Source organism: Benincasa hispida, chromosome 9 (genome assembly GCF_009727055.1).
Source record: "Benincasa hispida cultivar B227 chromosome 9, ASM972705v1, whole genome shotgun sequence".
In the NCBI taxonomy this organism is placed as follows: domain Eukaryota; kingdom Viridiplantae; phylum Streptophyta; class Magnoliopsida; order Cucurbitales; family Cucurbitaceae; genus Benincasa; species Benincasa hispida.
Window position 1 is genome coordinate 14,194,832 of NC_052357.1, and position 17,655 is coordinate 14,212,486.

The 17,655-nt window shown below is 36.8% G+C and overlaps 2 protein-coding genes across 2 annotated transcripts; one reads left to right on the forward strand and one right to left on the reverse strand.

Annotated features, from left to right (window-relative positions):
• Positions 1-1,535: 1,535 nt before the first annotated feature.
• On the forward strand, positions 1,536-6,834 carry LOC120085584 (protein OBERON 4). The gene is made up of 2 exons (XM_039041636.1): positions 1,536-5,185; positions 5,910-6,834. The coding sequence occupies exons 1-2, from the start codon at positions 2,098-2,100 to the stop codon at positions 6,467-6,469; spliced, it is 3,648 nt and encodes a 1,215-aa protein (XP_038897564.1). The 5' UTR covers positions 1,536-2,097; the 3' UTR covers positions 6,470-6,834.
• Positions 6,835-8,159: 1,325 nt separating this feature from the next.
• Positions 8,160-12,050, reverse strand: LOC120085585 (putative disease resistance protein RGA4). Its single transcript, XM_039041638.1, has one exon. It carries the CDS (start codon positions 11,727-11,729, stop codon positions 8,619-8,621), a length of 3,111 nt encoding a protein of 1,036 aa, XP_038897566.1. The 5' UTR covers positions 11,730-12,050; the 3' UTR covers positions 8,160-8,618.
• Between the last annotated feature and the right edge of the window lie 5,605 nt (positions 12,051-17,655).

Consider the following 17,655-nt stretch of genomic DNA (forward strand, 5'->3'; position numbering starts at 1 on the left):
CTATTAGATACAAAATTGAGAAATTTAGGCCTCATTTCGTAACCATTTTGTTTTTTTAAAATTAAGCCTATGGACACTACTTTCACCTCCAAATTTCTTACTTTATTATCTACATTTTACCAATAGTTTTTAAAAAAGGCCAAAATTTGAAAACTAAGAAAAATAAGTTTTCAAAAGTTGTTTTTGTTTTTGGAATTTAATTAAGAATTTAACCATTATACTTAAAAAATATGTGAATCAATGTAAGAAATGAGGAAGAAATATACTTAATTTTCAGAACCCAAAACAAAAAACGAAATGATTACCAAACGTGACATGATAACCATTAGAAACAAATTTGAAAGTTCAAAAATCTAATAGATACATTTTTAAAGTTAAAAAACAAACATAAAACTAAAAGTTTAGGAATCTACTAGGTATTTCTTAAAGTTAAAAGGACATATTTGACACAAAATTAAAAGTTCAAGAATTTCTTAAATCAATGATCAAATCAACACAAACTTAAAAGTTAGTGACTAAGGTTGTAATTTAACATGCATTTTTTTAGTTTAGTCTTAAGGGAAAAAAAAAAAAAAAGATAAAAAACACTCTTTGTTCCTTAGGTTTAGTAGAAGTAACAATTTAGTCTAGTTGATAATGATATTTTTTGGGCAACTTAGTAACAATCTAGTCTACAATTTAGTTCATAAATTTTAATAAGTAACAATTTAGTTTATACTTTCAAATTCATAATATTTTAATTTCTATCACAAAACAAGTCCTTAAAGTTAAGTGTTAAATTTTATAACGTAACGACTTAGAATTTATATTTTATAAATAAATTAATTTCGATCAATTTATTAATCTACACGTATCATAAATTTCATTATAATATTTTTCACAAAAATAATTGAATCGTTAGAAATTTTAAAGTATAGAGACAAAATTGTTACTTATTAAAATAAAAAAATTAAATTACAAATTTGAAAAGATAATTATTTTAAATAGTAAAACTGCTAAAAATATTTTTAAATGTAACAAAATGTCACTATCTATCAATGATAGACATAGACTATAATATAAATCTATCAGAGGGCGAGATAACATCTATCAGACACGGACACATATCCATCTCTATCGCAATCTGTCATTGATTATTAATGACATTTTTCTATATTTGTAAAAAAATATTTTTAGCCCCTATACTTTCATGAAACTAATAATTTAGTTCCTAAACTTTGGTTTGTAACTATTTTGTAAAAATATTGAGTATCTAATTTGCTTATTGATTTATTTATGCAAGAAATGTTATTAAATTCTAACACTAATTTCTATAATAGAGATTAAAATTAGTATAAATTTCAAAATAAAAATATTAAATTGTTAGAAAATTGAGACTGGGATTACAAAGTGATTTTTAACTTAAAAAAAAAAAAAATATTATGTAAAGTATTTATAAATATATAGTTCAGGTATCAAAAGAAAAGAAAAGGAAAAAAAAACCCTTCGGCCAGGGTTGTTTCATGGGTTTCCCTATATATATAGAAACTGAGTCGAGAGCGGTACTGTATGTGTCTCGAGTTTTGAGATTTTTCTATTGGCGAAGCCAAGAAACGAAGAACAGTCCCATTTTCACACACTAAAATATTGCAAATTCTTCTGAGCACTTTGCGTATCAAACTCTCCCTCTCTTTCTCTTTGCTGCTTAAAAGCTATTATCCTGCGTTGACTACTTTGGACTGAGCTTTTAAACCCGATGATGAATTCTCCTTTTTCCCATTTTCCCATTTTGTCCCTTCTCAAATCCCTCTTTTTCGCCGCCGCCGTCGTTGTCGCCGGTCAATCTCCCCAACCCACTTCCGCCTTCGCTTCCTCCTCCCTTTTCCGCTTTAACTAACTGGTCCTATGATTTTATTTTCCTTCTGCTTGCCTCTTCTACCTCTTCGGTTTCAAAGCTAGGGTTCCTCAAACCCCTGGCTCTCGGGACATTTTTTTTTTTTTTTTGAAATTCGATATGGGCTATCGGCGGAGGTTTAGAACTTTGTAGCCTTATCTCCTGTTCGTGGGATTTGTTTACTTTTTCCTGTTTGTTGCTGTTGCCATTTGTTTGATTTCGTAATGAAGAGGCTGAAGTCTTGCGACGATCTCGATTCGTATGCGGAGAAAAATCCGGGTAAGGATCCTGTGTTGAGTCGGACGTCGTCTTCACATCGTGTATTTTATCATAAATCTGAGGCTGTACGGAAGAATATGTCGTCTTCGTCTGGTAGATATTATCGGGATCGATCGGTGGACGAGGATCGAGAAGGTTTGAGGTTGGTGCGTAAGCGACCAGATCATGATTTTGAGGTGTTTGATAGGCGAAAAGGGTTTGATCGCTTTCGGGAAAGCGGAGAGAGTAGGGGTTATGCTGGTAGTAGTGGAGGTGGCGTTGGTGGAGGGGATCGTATTGCGCTTCATAGGTCGGAAAGCTACTCTGGGTCTCGCAGAGAGTACCCTAAAGGCTTTCGATCAGAGCGGGACAGGTCAAGGAGAGAAGGCAGTGTATCTTCTTGGCGGAGATTTGGGAGTTGGAATAAAGATGTTGACGAGGGAGCAAGAAGCAGAGGTGGGGCTGTTGGAGGATTGGAAGAGAGAGGGAGTGCGAGGAATTCTCCCAAGGGATTGAGGGATGTGAAATCCCCGTCTCTGTCTAAAGATTCAAGTAGTGAGCAGTCGAAGTTAAGAGCCTCACCGAGTTTAGTTTCAAGGGGTGTGAGAGCCCATGAATCGAAGTCTAAGTCACCGACATGGTCGAAGGACTCAGAGAGTGAACAATCGAAGAGTGTGGAGGTGAAGAATGGGGAGGACCTGCAGGTTGAAAGTGGGAATAACAGTGAAATGGAGGAAGGAGAATTAGAGCCTGATCCTGAGGCTGAACCTGCTCTTGGACCTGAACCTGAACCTGAGCCTGAGCCCAAATCTGAAATTGGATGTGAAGCTGAATCATTTCCTGAGAATGAAGATAAATTACCAGCAGAAAAACATTTGGAGGCTGATCAACGGGAGGTTGAAAGTGAGAATCAAGTTCAAGATCAGAAAGATAGTGTTGTAGCAGAGGCTGAATTGTTGGATAGGGGCACGGATGTGATTAAAGCAAAAGAAGCTTGCAGTGATGATGCTGATTTCTCAGAAAGTCGGAATGTATCGAATAATTTTAGGAGTTGTACCAAGGATGAACTGGATGTTGTGACTGATGAAGGCGACAAGTTGGAAGACAGTTCAGCCAGTGAAAGAGAACAACGTAATGAGGCAGATGACAAGAACTCTTTAGAGACTTCAGCTCAGTTGGATGAGAAATGCAAGGAAAGCAAGGGCATTGATCTAGAAATGAAGACTAGGGATTTTGATGTACCAGATAAAGAGGTAGAAAAAGAATTGTCAGACGGAGAGACAATAAAAATTACTGAAGCAATGACTCAAAATTTTAGAGATAAAGGAAAAAGTGTGGCAGTTAGTCCTTCAACCTCCCATGCTGCATATTCTACAGAAGATGGAGCATGGACAGACAGAGAACATGGAGCTACTGAAATTTGTAGGGACAGTGATATGGAAGGGCCAAGTACCAGGGGGTTTGAGTTGTTCACAAGATCTCCTGTGAGAAAACTCGAGAGAGTGGATGAATCTGGTGATAGCAGGCATAGGGATCAAAAGCTTACTTTAGAGCCTCTTGATCTTTCTCTAAGCTTACCAAATGTTTTGTTACCTATCGGTGCCACTGGTGATTCAATTGTGGCACCCAGTTCCCCAAGTCGAGGAAGAAGTGTTCAGTCCCTGAGTAACACTTTTTGCACTAATTCAGATGGATTTGCTCCATCAATGTCTTTCTCAGGGTCTCACTCTTTCTTTCACAACCCAAGCTGTTCTTTGAATCAAAATTCAATGGACAACTTTGAACAATCAGTTGGAAGTCGCCCCATTTTTCAGGGAATTGATCAGGCTTCTCAAGGAGCTTGGGTGGGACAGTCACAGAATGAGTCTAAGTCGAAGGAACTTCCCTTATATCAAAGAATTTTGATGAATGGCAATGGATGCATTCAACCGACTCAATCATCACATGGTATTTCAAACATTCAAACCATTCTTGGTCGTCATCCGTGTGAGGAAGAAAGCTCAAAAATTGTCAGTGGATTGGATAGGCAATTAAGCTTTCATAAACAGTTGGTGGGAAACTCTAAGTCCAATGATGATGTTAGATCGTCTTCGTTGAGAGTAGGATCTCATGATGGTGGATTGTCTATTAATTTGGAAAAGAAGAGAATAGTGAAAGAGAACAGTGGTAGTTTATATAGAACTAGTAGCTTGAAGGAACAGGATAAGCTTCTGATGGGAGGTCCAGATTTGGTAGATACTGTACTTTCCAGATTAATTACTGATCCAGTGAATGAAATGTCTAAGAAATTTAGTGAGATGACAGGTCAGTTCGTAAGACATCTGAAAGCTTGTATGTGTGAGATCATGTGTAGTGCAGACAAACCTGGTCTATTATTCGCTGTCCAGAAAGCACTGCAAACTAGGTCGGACATAACCATGGATGTGCTACTTAAATGCCACAGAGCACAGTTGGAAATCATGGTTGGCCTAAAAACTGGTCTACCAGATTTCCTTAAGGATATAAGTGCTGTTGGATCGGCAGATTTAGCTGAGATATTTTTAAACTTAAGATGCAGAAATATGACGTGCAGGAATCTTTTGCCCGTGGATGAGTGTGACTGTAAAGTTTGTGCACCAAAAACTGGATTTTGCAGTGCTTGTATGTGCCTTGTTTGTTCAAAATTTGATATGGCATCTAACACATGTAGTTGGGTTGGTTGCGATGTTTGTCTTCACTGGTGTCATGTGGATTGTGCCTTACGTGAAACTTTTATTAGAAATGGTCCTAGTGCGACGGGGGACCAAGGAGCAACTGAAATGCAGTTTCTTTGTGTTGCCTGTGATCACCCTTCAGAGATGTTTGGGTTTGTGAAGGAGGTTTTTCAGAATTTTGCCAAGGATTGGACGGCTGAAACTCTATCCAGGGAACTTGAATATGTTAAAAGAATTTTCTCTGCCAGCAAGGACGTGAGAGGGAAACAACTTCACGAGCTTGCTGACCATATGCTGGCAAGATTAGCCAATAAGTCAAATCTTCCTGAGGTGTATACTCATATTATGGGTTTCATTTCTGGTAGGTTGAATTCATGTTTTTCATGTTGTCTTCTTTAATTACCTTGCAATTGCGCTAATATCCATGAACACATTGAAATAGTCTTATTCCGTGTAATGTTTTGTTTTTTTGTTGTCTTGTTTTTTTTTTTTTTTAGAGAAGCAATTTCATTGATAATCTGTATAATGCTTGGTTTGTATGGTTAGGAGAATTTATCTTGCCATTGTTCCATAAGGAATTTTGTGAGATCGCTTCCTTCAAATTCTTCCTTTATTTTGTTTGCCAAAATTTCTTAGAGACAATATGCCTGAGCCGTCAATATGAATCTAATGTGATTCTGTGGGAGAGATATTGGGATATGCCGTCGTGGAAATACTATTTATTTTCTCTGCGACACGTCCTCTTGATTTGATTGATTTATGACCTTCTGTGCATTCAGTTTTTTTTTTTTTTAGCAGCTTGGCCTATGGTTTTCATCGTAGGAATGCTCTGTGATAGTTGACAAGTTCATTTTAGCTATGACTTTTCGAGATTTGAATTAGTGCCTACAACTTCACTAGTGTCGTTGCTTAGTATTGGAAATTTGAAACTATATGTGCTTGTACTAGTGCCTCGTAGCAATTTGGGAAATTTGCATATTTACATTCTCATGTTTTTGGTCCTGTTCTGGTTGGTGTGAATCGGAATGTTGCTAATTTCTACCCTTTTTTTGTTTTTGTTTTCTTTGTTTCATGTGTGATTTCAGATGCTGATTTTTCCAAGCTAGAGAAGACACGGCTTCCGTCTGGAAAGGATCCATCAAAAAGCAGCAACGGAGTTTCAGGGTCATGTCAGGAAGCTCCATGGTTGAAATCTGTATATTCTGAAAAGGTCTCCCAAATGGAAAGAGCAGTGAGTGCCCTACCTAGTTTGAACTATGAACGGAGTGACAAACGTGTAATGGAGCCAGAATTGCAGATAAGTTCTCACAGGGAACCTCTTTTTGATGAATTGGACAGTATTGTTAGAATAAAGCTTGCAGAGGCCAAAATGTTTCAAGCACGAGCTGATGATGCTAGAAGAGAAGCAGAAGGTTTAAAGCGCATTGCTATTGCAAAAAACAAAAAAATAGATGAAGAGTACACAAGTAGAATTGCCAAGTTGCGTTTGACAGAAGCTGAGGATATGCGCAAACAGAAATTTGAGGAACTACAGGCTCTAGAAAGAGCTCATCGAGAATATTCTAGCTTGAAGGTACGGATGGAAGCAGATATTAAAGATCTTCTTTTGAAAATGGAAGCTACAAAACGTAACCTCCCAGTGTGAATTAGTATCAACCAGGATTCTTTCTGCCTTGTTTTCTCTTCTGCTCTCCGTAGTAGGAAGTATTTTAAATTTATAGGCTTATATATTTTCAATCTATCGTATTAGTTCTTTTAGGTATTACCTTCTAAGTTCTTTCCCTTCCCTTTATTTTTGTACTGCTAACTAAAGTCTGTACAGCGACTTCAACAGCATTTGTTCATGTATAAACAGTTCCATCTATGAAAGCAATCCGAGAGAATTTTTAATCGGATTTTCATCACTTGTAACCAAACTATATCTCAAAGCATCTTTCTGGAGCTGTCTGTCCAAAGATGCAGATGAACTTTGGAGACTTATTAATGTCGAAGAAATCGTTTTTATCTCCTTGCCCGTGTGTCGAACACCACTTGGAAATGAAAATAGCTCTTTTGCTCAAAAATGAAGTTGAACAAGCAGTCACATGAGAAAGAAACGAGATGGACGACCACCTATATCAGGTTGAAGACATGTAATGTTGGCAAGGATCAATATGTGGGATCCTGAAACTTCTCTCTTAGTATTCATTTTTATGTTCTGTTCTGTGCCCTTATATTTTTTACAAACACTTTTCATATAATTCTCTTTTCTTATTTGAAGCAGATATGTATCAAAGCTTCGACATTTCACTGCACTGCTGTCAACGATGAAGATCAAGAGGTCTGAAGTTGTATCATACTGCTGTCATCTTTATTTACAAAGTATAAGCTCAATGTTACAATTTCAAAGTGGTTTTCATTAGGAAAGTTATGGGTTATAGTCTGCAAGTTGGTCTTTCAATTTTAAGCCTTCATTATTGACTTCTAGAAATATGGCGACAATTTGTCCATGCTGATGACAACAGGCGCAGGAAAAGAACAAATATTAATAGATTATTTGCGTGGATTTTCCCCACCATGCAGCTTCAATTATTGCATCAAAACCAACTTCAGAAGTCAATTTTATCTTTATAGGGAGCGAGAACCCTGTTTTGGTCAAACAAAACCAACTTCAATTATTTTTCCTCTTTTGATCTTTTGAATATATAATTGTTACTGGATTGACCCATGAATAGATATGGATTGTAACAAGCAATGATTCTAAGCCTATGAATATGCTTGAAATTGTGCTGATATTATGGCCAATGAGAAACAGTTGTAGCTGGAGGTCTTTCTGCATAATCCTTTAGGACATGTTTGGAAATGATTCTAATATGGTTAGAATCGCATTTGTCATTTAAAAAATCACTCGAAAGATGCTTATAATGATTAAAAATTAATTTTAGTAGTATGAAAAATGTGATTAAAAGTGTAAGATTAAACATTGATTTTGAGTGATTATAATTAATCTTGTGATTAAATGTGTTTCCTAGTAATTTTAAATATGAAAAAAGTGGGTATAACCATTTCAAAATTATTCAAAAAAGTGCACAAAAATTTATTCTGCAACCAAAAATCTGGGGAAGCACTTCTTTTGCAGCGAAGGGGTTCACTTTAGGTTTGTTGTCATTTATGTTTAGCTTTCAACTCATGGAAGTATCAAACTGCCATTTTTTCTGCTGAACTGAACACTAATTGAAGTGATACATGGTGAAGGATCGACTCAAACTTTTCAAGCCTAAAGATGCTGAATCTGAATCCCAAATTCCACTCAAAAGCTTTGGTTTCGTTTTCAAATTGTTATTATTATTGTTTTGTTTGGCTTGAATCATGATGTTAGAAGATAGCTCAAAACACCCCAAATACTTGTGAACCTGCAGGCTCATGAATTGAGTTCATTGCAAAGTATGAAGTGAATGATGCAAGTAAACATGCAATATTCGTACAACTAGTATAACTAAGATGTGGCTTCAACATTCGTGCCTAACCAATTAAACAACATTTGGCTATGTTAACATCTTTGTACTCGATCAATGTTTAAGAAGGTAATTGGAACTTTATACACTTGAATAGATGCAATATTTAAAATTCACAAACCAATTATTAATTTTAACTTTTTTTTCCCGACCTGTGGGGCATTTTGAAAAATTCCAAAATATTTTTATAGTGTAATCAAGAATTAACATATATAATAGAGATATGAAGGAAAGGGATTGTATGAACAAGACCTGTGGGAAAGTGCGTACAGAATTCGTATGGATGGGATCTTCATCTCCTTAGTTGTCGAGAAGAAATTGCTCGAAATGGGGAATGTGCGCAATCTTAGCCCAATCCTCTCCTCCTTGCTTGCATCTTTCTTCTACTTCAGGGCACCCACCGATCAAAAAGCTTCTCAAAGATTCCAGTTTCTGCATTCCCTCCGGCAATGATTTCAATTTCGGACATTCCATGATCTCCAGCTCCTCGAGCGAAGTGAGGATGCCAATCCATTCAGGTAAACTCATCAAATTCAAGCATTTCCTTATTCTCAAATGTCGAAGTCGTATAGGCAAAGAATCGAGGTTTTGCTGAGATTCCATGATTTCTAGATATTTGAGATCCTTAATTTCTTCTAGTGTTAGGCTTTCCAAACTGCACAATGGACCTAATATAGTAATCAATTGAACACTCGCATCACATAAAAACACAACTGCTCCAGTGGAAGCTGGCTTGGGCATGAAACTAAACATAGGACATCCAGAGATATGCAGGGAAATAAGCTTAGGAAATGTTAGAGGCAACCAATTTTTTTGAGTGTTCCCTAATTCCCACCATCCCTCCAAATTAGGCATGTTTTCGATAATTAGAAGCTTGAGAGATGGGAAAGAGGATGAGAAGGATGGTTCATTCTTGTCTATGAACTTGAGAGATCTCATGTCATCCAAATATAGAAATGTGAGTGCCTGAAGATGGCCCATTTGAGATAGATGTTGCAATCTATGGCATTTATGTATTACAATGTTAGTTAACTTCGAGAGCGAGGTGGACACCACCCAATTGGGTAATCCTACTCCACTGTACCCGTCAATGTGCAAGGATTCAATATTTGGATGTGGTTCTAGGCCTTCCATTATTGCAGTTTCATCATTCTCACCTTCATATTCTTGATCGTCTCCACTCAGTTTCCATTCCAGTTCCAGTTTCTTCAAGCCTTTTATGTCTTTTAGGTTTACTAAGCTGACTTCTGATTCACTCCTCAATTGCTCTAAACCTATGATTCTTAAATATCCATTTAAATGGATCAGCACATCCAGTTCACTCAGCTGATTAGACCTTTTGCAGTCCAACACAAAATAACTTAGTGTCTGTAGACAACTCAACTTCCCCATCCCTTCTGGCATATGGGTTAAGATAGAAGTATTGAAATCTAGATGCCTAAGATTAACAAGATTGCTGGTGTCCCTTGGCAATTCCTTTAGATCTCCACAGTACATTAGATTTAGTGTTTGCAAGTTTCGCAATTCAGTGATAGAATTTGGAAGTGATTCCATATTATTTTCGGAGAGGTCTAGATATCGAAGATGTCTAAGCCTTCTTATAGAATTTGGCACCATGGGACTATTTGAGTTATTAAGACCAAGCACTCGCAAACGTGGAAAACTGGAAAATACTTCATCCAAAATAGCTTCATTGATCTCATTCTTCTTTTCATATTCAAAATTGGATGAGAATAGCTGGAAAGTTCTTAATCCTTTTGCCTTGTGTAATTTGGATAGAACATCTGACCATGATTTTATTTTACAGTCAAATGAAACATGACGAGTTTTTTCACTGAAAGCATAATCACAATTGATATTTTCACGTACATATTTCTTTCCTGCTACATTTGTTGCAAGATCACGCATCACATCATGCATGTGGACATCATTGTCAAAGTTACACTCATTCATAGAATTTTCCAGAAAAAACCTCCAACATAATTCCTTGAAGTAGCCCTTTCCTGTTTCTTCCATGGATTTACTTCCATTTGATGTTTCTATAAATCCCAGAGCCATCCATTGTCTAATCAAATCATTTATTTTTAAGCTCTTTCGTTTGGGAAACAAGGATAAATAGGCAAAACATTGCTTCAAATTTGGTGGGAGATGGTTATAGCTTAATTTTAATACTGATGTCATGTCATTGTCTTGCTGAATGATTTCTAAAAGTTCATTATCCTTGAAAGACATCCACTCTTCTTCTGTAGTTCTAGAGTATAGCAAGCGGCCAATGTGTCTTATTACGAGAGGAACACCCCCACATTTCATTAAAATTTCTTTTCCTGTCTGTATCAAGTTTGGATTTTCAAGCTCTTTCCCTTCTTTAAATGCCACTTTACTAAATAATGACCAAGATTTACTCTCTGGTAAGCCTTCTAAAGAGAATAAAGAAGTCATGCTTTCAATTTCTGCAGCTACTTTTCTATCACGCTTTGTGATCAAAATCTTACTCCCTTTCGCACCACTCATCAACAGAGGTTTCAATCCATGCCATTTTTCTTCACTTTCATTCCATACATCGTCCATAACTAGCAAATATTTCTTTCCCCCGATCACTTTTTGAAGCTCTGCTTGTAAAGCTTCCATTCCCATTACATGTGGATTGCTTTTGGTGGCTGATTCTATTATTTTTTTCACTACTGCTTTTATCTCGAATTGATCAGAAACCCAAATCCATATTTTTAACTCAAAATATTTTGATAACTTTTCATCATTGTAGAGAGATTTAGCCAAGGTTGTCTTGCCTATTCCACCCATCCCAACTATTGCAACGATTGAAACATTGTGCGTGACATTCATATTCACATCCAATAAAAGGTCCTTTATTTTTTTCTTATCATCATCCCTTCCAATCACTTCCTCTCCATTTGAAAAAGACCAAGATTCCCTTCCGGTCATTATTTGATCAAACGAACCGTATCGAGCCTTTGATTCACAGTTTTCATGCAAATGAAATTGCTTTTTTTCAGCATCAATTGCATCTAGCCTCTCCCAAATTTTCTTTATTTGACGAGCCATACTATAATTAAATGCAATCTGATTAGATTTGGAGAAGAAGATCCTTACTTGTTTTGCATTTTTATCTCTAGTCATCACTTCTCGATGAAGAGCCTCCGTAGATAGTTCATCAAGCACATCCTCCGCATCATAAAGAGCTTCTTCCAGCTTTTGGAGCCAATTCTCCAGCAAGTGACCTTTAGTTTGACGCCCTTCTGCATCAAGAAGCACATCCTTAATGGTTGAAACTGTGGCTGTGAGTTTGTTAAGGTTATCCTTCAGCCCAAATAGCATCCCAAGCCGCTGGAAAGCTTGAGAGCTTAGCTTCATCAAGATCTCCCCAGCAATATCGAAGAGAATTGCTTCAGCCATGGTTTGATTTCAGGTGGGAAAATTATTGGGATATGCTTTCTGGGATTTTTCTTAGGAATGTTTATTCCACCTGGATTCTCTAATCGACGGATTAAAAGTAAATTCATACCAACTACAAACTGCTCCCTCTTTTCTATCACCAATTTCTTTTTTTCATTTTTGCCAGCTCACACGTGTTGACTTGCCGCCCCGACCTAAAAGACCCCTTTTGGTTCCCCCGTGGCCCAAATCTGCTAAGATGGATAATTGCTTAATCTTTAAAAATAACAACCAATGAAGGGCTTACAGATTATTGAATTTCTCACGCGTTTTGATGAAATAATGAGCTACACTGTTCTATAGTTTTCCCTTTTCTTTTTAAGACGATTCAATAGAAAGTGTTAAGAGTAAGCTCTTAATGTATTTTGATTTCCGCATATGTCCAAATGGAAAAGTATTTTTGATATTAAATAAAATTATAATGACTAAAAAAAGCATAACTCAATTGACATAGTTTCGTACTATCAAACTCGAAGTCAGGAGTTTAACTCCCTCACATAATTTATTATTAAAGAAAAGTTACAAAGAACTTAACTATGATTAAGCCTCTCGGTTTAGCTTAGCTTCTTTTTTTTCAAAGTTCAATCCTACATGAAGATGAGAATTCGAAACTCTAACTTTTTTATGGATGATATATATCTTGATCAATTAATTATGTTCAAATTGGTGTTTCTAGTTAGGTTATGCTCCCATTGGTGTCCTGCCTTAAAGTTGTGCAACTGAGTTTGTGTTTGATATATCTATGTTTATTTATCATATACATGCAAATCTGACTACACAAACATAAGTTTTTGAGATTTACGTTTTGGACTCACTTTACAAATTACAAAATCTATCCTACCAAGTAATAGTAGCTTGCCTTATTCAGGATGTGTTTGGAATGCATTTTCAAACGTTTATTTTTTTTAAAAATATTTTGAAAAAAATTGGAATGTTTGACAATTATTCAAAATAACTTTTGAAGTGTATTTTTAATAATTTTTGTAAAAAATGTTTAAATAAAAATAAATTTTTTGAAAGACATTTTTTTCTCAAGTCAATTCAAACGGCCATTCTTTAGATAAGAAGAGTTCATACAAAGGATTTCAATAACCTCTCCCCTTTAACACTGGAGAATTCCAGTCCAGTTTACACCCACCACTCCAAACTTCATATATGTTCACTGTGTTTTTTTCACCTCTCACCCGACTTTGTTGCCACGGTTAACAGATTCTGTCATTCATTTCCTTGGCTGGTACATGAATCAGCTTGACCACGTGAAGTTCTCCAAGAAAGCTGAGCTGGCCAATCCTATTCAGCTGCAAACATTACGCTCTGTTTACTGTTGTTGTCCACCTAAAAAGCACAGATATTTCTAATTGTGTAGAGAATCGGTATCAGATACGGATACGAATATGTACAGATACGTGGTAGATACATATCTGATACGTGATTTGGAGTATCTGATTTTTTTATTTTTAATTTTCAGATACGCGTATCTGCTTCTAGGTACGTGAAGGAGATATATGAGTCATTTTTTTTTTCAAATTTAAGTTCAATCACTTAAAAAGTCCAAATCACAATCCATTTTATTTCAGTGCATGTTTAGGAGTGCTTTTAAAATCATCAAAAAATTATTTTTTTCATTTTTAAAATCACTCGAAAACACATTTTTAATTACTCAAAATTAATTTAGTTTTCAATTTTACACTTTTAAATGCAATTTTCATATCGTCAAAATTAGTTTTGAAGGATTAAACATGTTTCACGGTGATTTTGAAAATAACAAAAGTGATTTCAACCATTTTAAAATCACTTCCAAACATAAAAGTCCACTTAAATTGAGAAATCAAAAATAAAATAAATTTAAAATGACGAAAAACATAAAAAATTGAAAAAAACCTGAAACATAACTAAATCTTCATTCTTCTCTTCTCTCTCACTTCATCCTCAATTTCATTCAATCTTCATCTTCTACTTCTTTCCTACCGTCTACTCTAGTAGCTCAACAATCACTCAATGTTACTGGATTTTTTTTTCAAGTTTTCACTCTCTTCTCGAATCTACTTTAATCTAACTTAAAATAAGTATTATAACAATTAATTAGATATTATATATATATAATGTATCTTTAATGTATCCATATTTTAGTTTTTTTTAGAAATTAATGTATCGCCATATCGTACGTAAGGCTTCTCAACATTGCTCCTTAGCCATTGTAAGAAGGTGTTGAACAATCTGGCACTAGATGAGCTGGATCATAGCTAACCCTATGAACTTTACCAGGAGGACAAGCACCTGGATCATAGAACTTCCTCTTTAATTTTGGTTGTTTCAATTCAATCGGAGGGGTATAGGGCTTAACCTCTTTCCTTTTCCTACCCGTACATCTTGGAACCTCAATGACTTTATCAGGTTTTCTCTGCAAATTAATCTTTAAATTATTTTTTGGAGGAGGGATTGGGCGTAGCTGGATATCATCATTGGTAGAGGATAAATCTGATATTGGTGGCTCGATGGGGGTGGTGGTAGTGAGTATGGAATTTGTGGTAATCGACTTAGTGAAGGTGAGAGTCGTGGTGGTTATAGGCACGATGGCAGTGATGGTGATCGACTCAATGGTATGCTCGATGGGAGTGGTGCTGGTGAGGGTGACATCAACGATAGGGTCAATGGGAGTGGTGGTGGTGAGGTTGAAAGTCGTGGTGGTTATAGGCACAATGACAGTGGTGGTGATAAGCTCAGAGGTATACTCGATGGGAGTGGTCTTGATGAGGGTGGCATCATCGATAGGGTTGATGGAAGTGGTGCTTGAGAGGGTGAGGATTGTCATATCCCCTCACGAGCTCGAAAGGAGGCGTGAGGACGGTAGATACCACCCTTTTGTGATACCTACTGCTTATCTCACCTCAACTCTTCTTCAAAGCTGAGCCAAGTAAATATAACAACAACTTTTGGCTTAAAACAATACAAAGTTTATACAATCCATAACTCAACTAAGTAATTATAGACACTTAACTACAAACCCATAACAACAACTTAAGCTCAGAAGTGCGGTTGTAGTGTGGCAGATCTTGACCTTAGCAGCATCCTGGAGCTCACTTCTTTCGCTACCTGGGAAAATATTTTGGAAAATATGAGCTGGGAAGCCCAGTGAATAACATTTTATAAACAAACTTTTAAAGAAAACTATGCAAAACTATATAGCAAAACTTTTCAATAAACTTACTGAATGCATAATAAATCATACATCAAATCTGTACTCAAGCTTCCCTGGGGTAGACCAACTCCATACTCCCAGGAAATGAGGTGGAACCATACTCACGCCTTCATTTATTGAGGTGGAACCAACTCAACACACTCAGTCTTAGTGCTAATGCGGAACCAACTCAACACATAACACTCGTCATACGTGCACGCAAAGCTCTCAACTTGGTACTAGATCTAATGGTTTTTAAATTTACTTTCCAAAAACCATAACTTAAACATTCAAACAAGAGTTTCAAGTAACTCAAAGCACAAAAACATAATTTATAAAGCTTTGCTAAACAATCACTCACAGTCACTTATAGTTTGCTAGCAGTTTTCCTCCCCTCTTTCCAAGCCTTCTTGCTTCCTGTCTGCTTTTGGAATCCTGGGCCTACACTAGCCCAATTTTAACTTAGAATCTCATGTTTAGGGCTAGAAAAATCTTATATTACCTTCTTGGCCCTAAACTTAGCTTACCAACTTCAACGAACATGAAAACATGCTTTGGATCAACTCAGGACTACTGTGGACGCATGATAGCCTTCCTTAGCACTAGTTGGATGCATGGTTGACCCACTAAGCTAGTTAGATGCATAGTACACCATCTTGGACGCATGTGCTATCTTCCCAACTCATCACAGACTCAGATGGACGCCTGGACTACTTCATGGATGCATGGTTGGTCCATTCCAACGCATGCTATACCCCGGAACCAATCCTTTCCAACATTCCCCTTTTTGAGTCCTCTTTGGGATATTTTTAGTTGGGATAGGAAATAAGGCTCCCTTGGGGTATTTGTAGGCCTTAGAAAACCATCCTCATCATCTTCTCAAGCTCCAAACCTCCTATTTCACGAAAATTCTAAATGTCAGCACTATACAAAGTCCAGCACCAATATCTTTACACCTCCTACTTGCATGCTACTTGATATGTCCTTCTCCAACCATGTCCAACTTCTGGTGCTTACTTGAAGTGTCTTCCTCACATTTTGCATGCTTCAAGCTTGTACCTAAGCCGTCCACCTCTTGCTGAGACTCCAAAGGCTGCATTTAGTGAAGACACATCAACCCTACTTAGTCTTACTCCAACGCATGTCTCATTAAATGTGTCCCAAGATTTAGCCAATTTGTTTTCTTTCATTTCCAGGCTAATTCCAAGTTCAAAGCATAGTCTTAACACTTAGCCAAAATTCTGCCCTCCAACCTACTATGTTTCCAACTCTTGAATTCTTTAACATTTAGCTAAACTTTCCTTTTCCAACTCCTCCTAACACACTACCCGAGAACCTTATTTTAACACTTAGAACTTCTTTTTTTCCTATCTTCAAACTTTTCCCTACAACATAACCTTAACTTATACCCAAACTTGTTTAACATGCTAATTACTCACTTAAGTAGGGAAAATAGGGTTCGGATTTCACAAGAATCGTGCTGGTTATAGGCACGATGACAGTGGTGGTGATCGGTTCAGAGGTATGCTCGATGGTAGTGGTCCCGGTGAGGGTGAAATTGGCGATAGAGTCGACAAGAGTGGTGTTGGAGAGGGTGGCGTTGGTGGTAATAGACTGAATAGTAGGATTCCTCTCTACATGTTCGTCCACACCATCGTGCCCATCATCACATGGCTTGTCCTCCCCATTGTTATACGCAATTACACCAGTTTATTAGTACGAAATGCACAAAACATATAGACTAAGTGACATATCCACAAATTGTGAAATATACATACCCGACATAATATTTGCAATATCTCAATGATTGCTCGCAGTTTTAACTTTCCCTCCCCCAAATTAGACTTCACCTCCCTCAGTGTAGTCCCGCTCGTCTAAGATTTGTAAGTAGTCTTTACTCCGAACCCTCGTCCTATTTGAGTTGACATTTGGCTCTGGTACATGATAATCTGACTCATGTGTCTCGAACTCCTCTTTATGGCAAGACTCATGCTCGAATTGGAAAGGCATATGGTCCCCCTCATGAGGTTCATGTGTCTCAAATACTTCCTCTTGGCTAATGTCTACCGGTTCTCCTTCTAAGCTTCTTGACACTGACAACATTAGATCCTCTTCCTGAAGCTCCAAATACACTGGGTGTTCGTCAACTCGAGTGTCCCTAAATTTCCTTTTCGCATTAGACATCGTTAACGCGGTGATCACCAACTACATGACAAACATATTGTAAACAATGTTAAATACTAAAATAATGTGAAGAGGTGTTTGTGACTCACTGCAAAGGAGTTGAGACATCTTTTTGCAATAGTTTGTTGGACAATGAATGAGAGCATGACCACCTCAGAAATTGAGGCACTGCATTATTGTTAAGTCGGACTGCAACTCCCCCAACAATAGTGGATATAATCTCATATGCCCAAACCTATAAAACCATTTTAGTTTATTAGAAAATAATGAGAATTCATTAGACATTTTATGATAAAGAAAATATAAGAATTGATACCTGGAACGTATGAGGAAATCCGAGTAGATTGTACTTCAATACGTAATTTTTATTTGTTTTCACCGTCTCCTTGTATGAGCTGACCTTGTCCTTTATTGCTTTTTTTTTTTAGATCATTGAAGGTTCTCTCCCATAAAATATGTCCTCAATTTAAGCTGCTGAAGTATTCAAGGTATCCTCCACGTCATCCAACAACGATTTATCAATGC

Excerpts from the sequence above, each read along its gene's own strand:
- LOC120085584 (XM_039041636.1), top strand. The coding sequence starts at position 2,098 with ATGAAGAGGCTGAAGTCTTGCGACGATCTCGATTCGTATGCGGAGAAA. Across the intron at positions 5,186-5,909 it reads TATTATGGGTTTCATTTCTG|ATGCTGATTTTTCCAAGCTA; the intron begins GTAGGTTGAATT and ends GTGTGATTTCAG.
- LOC120085585 (XM_039041638.1), bottom strand. The coding sequence starts at position 11,729 with ATGGCTGAAGCAATTCTCTTCGATATTGCTGGGGAGATCTTGATGAAG.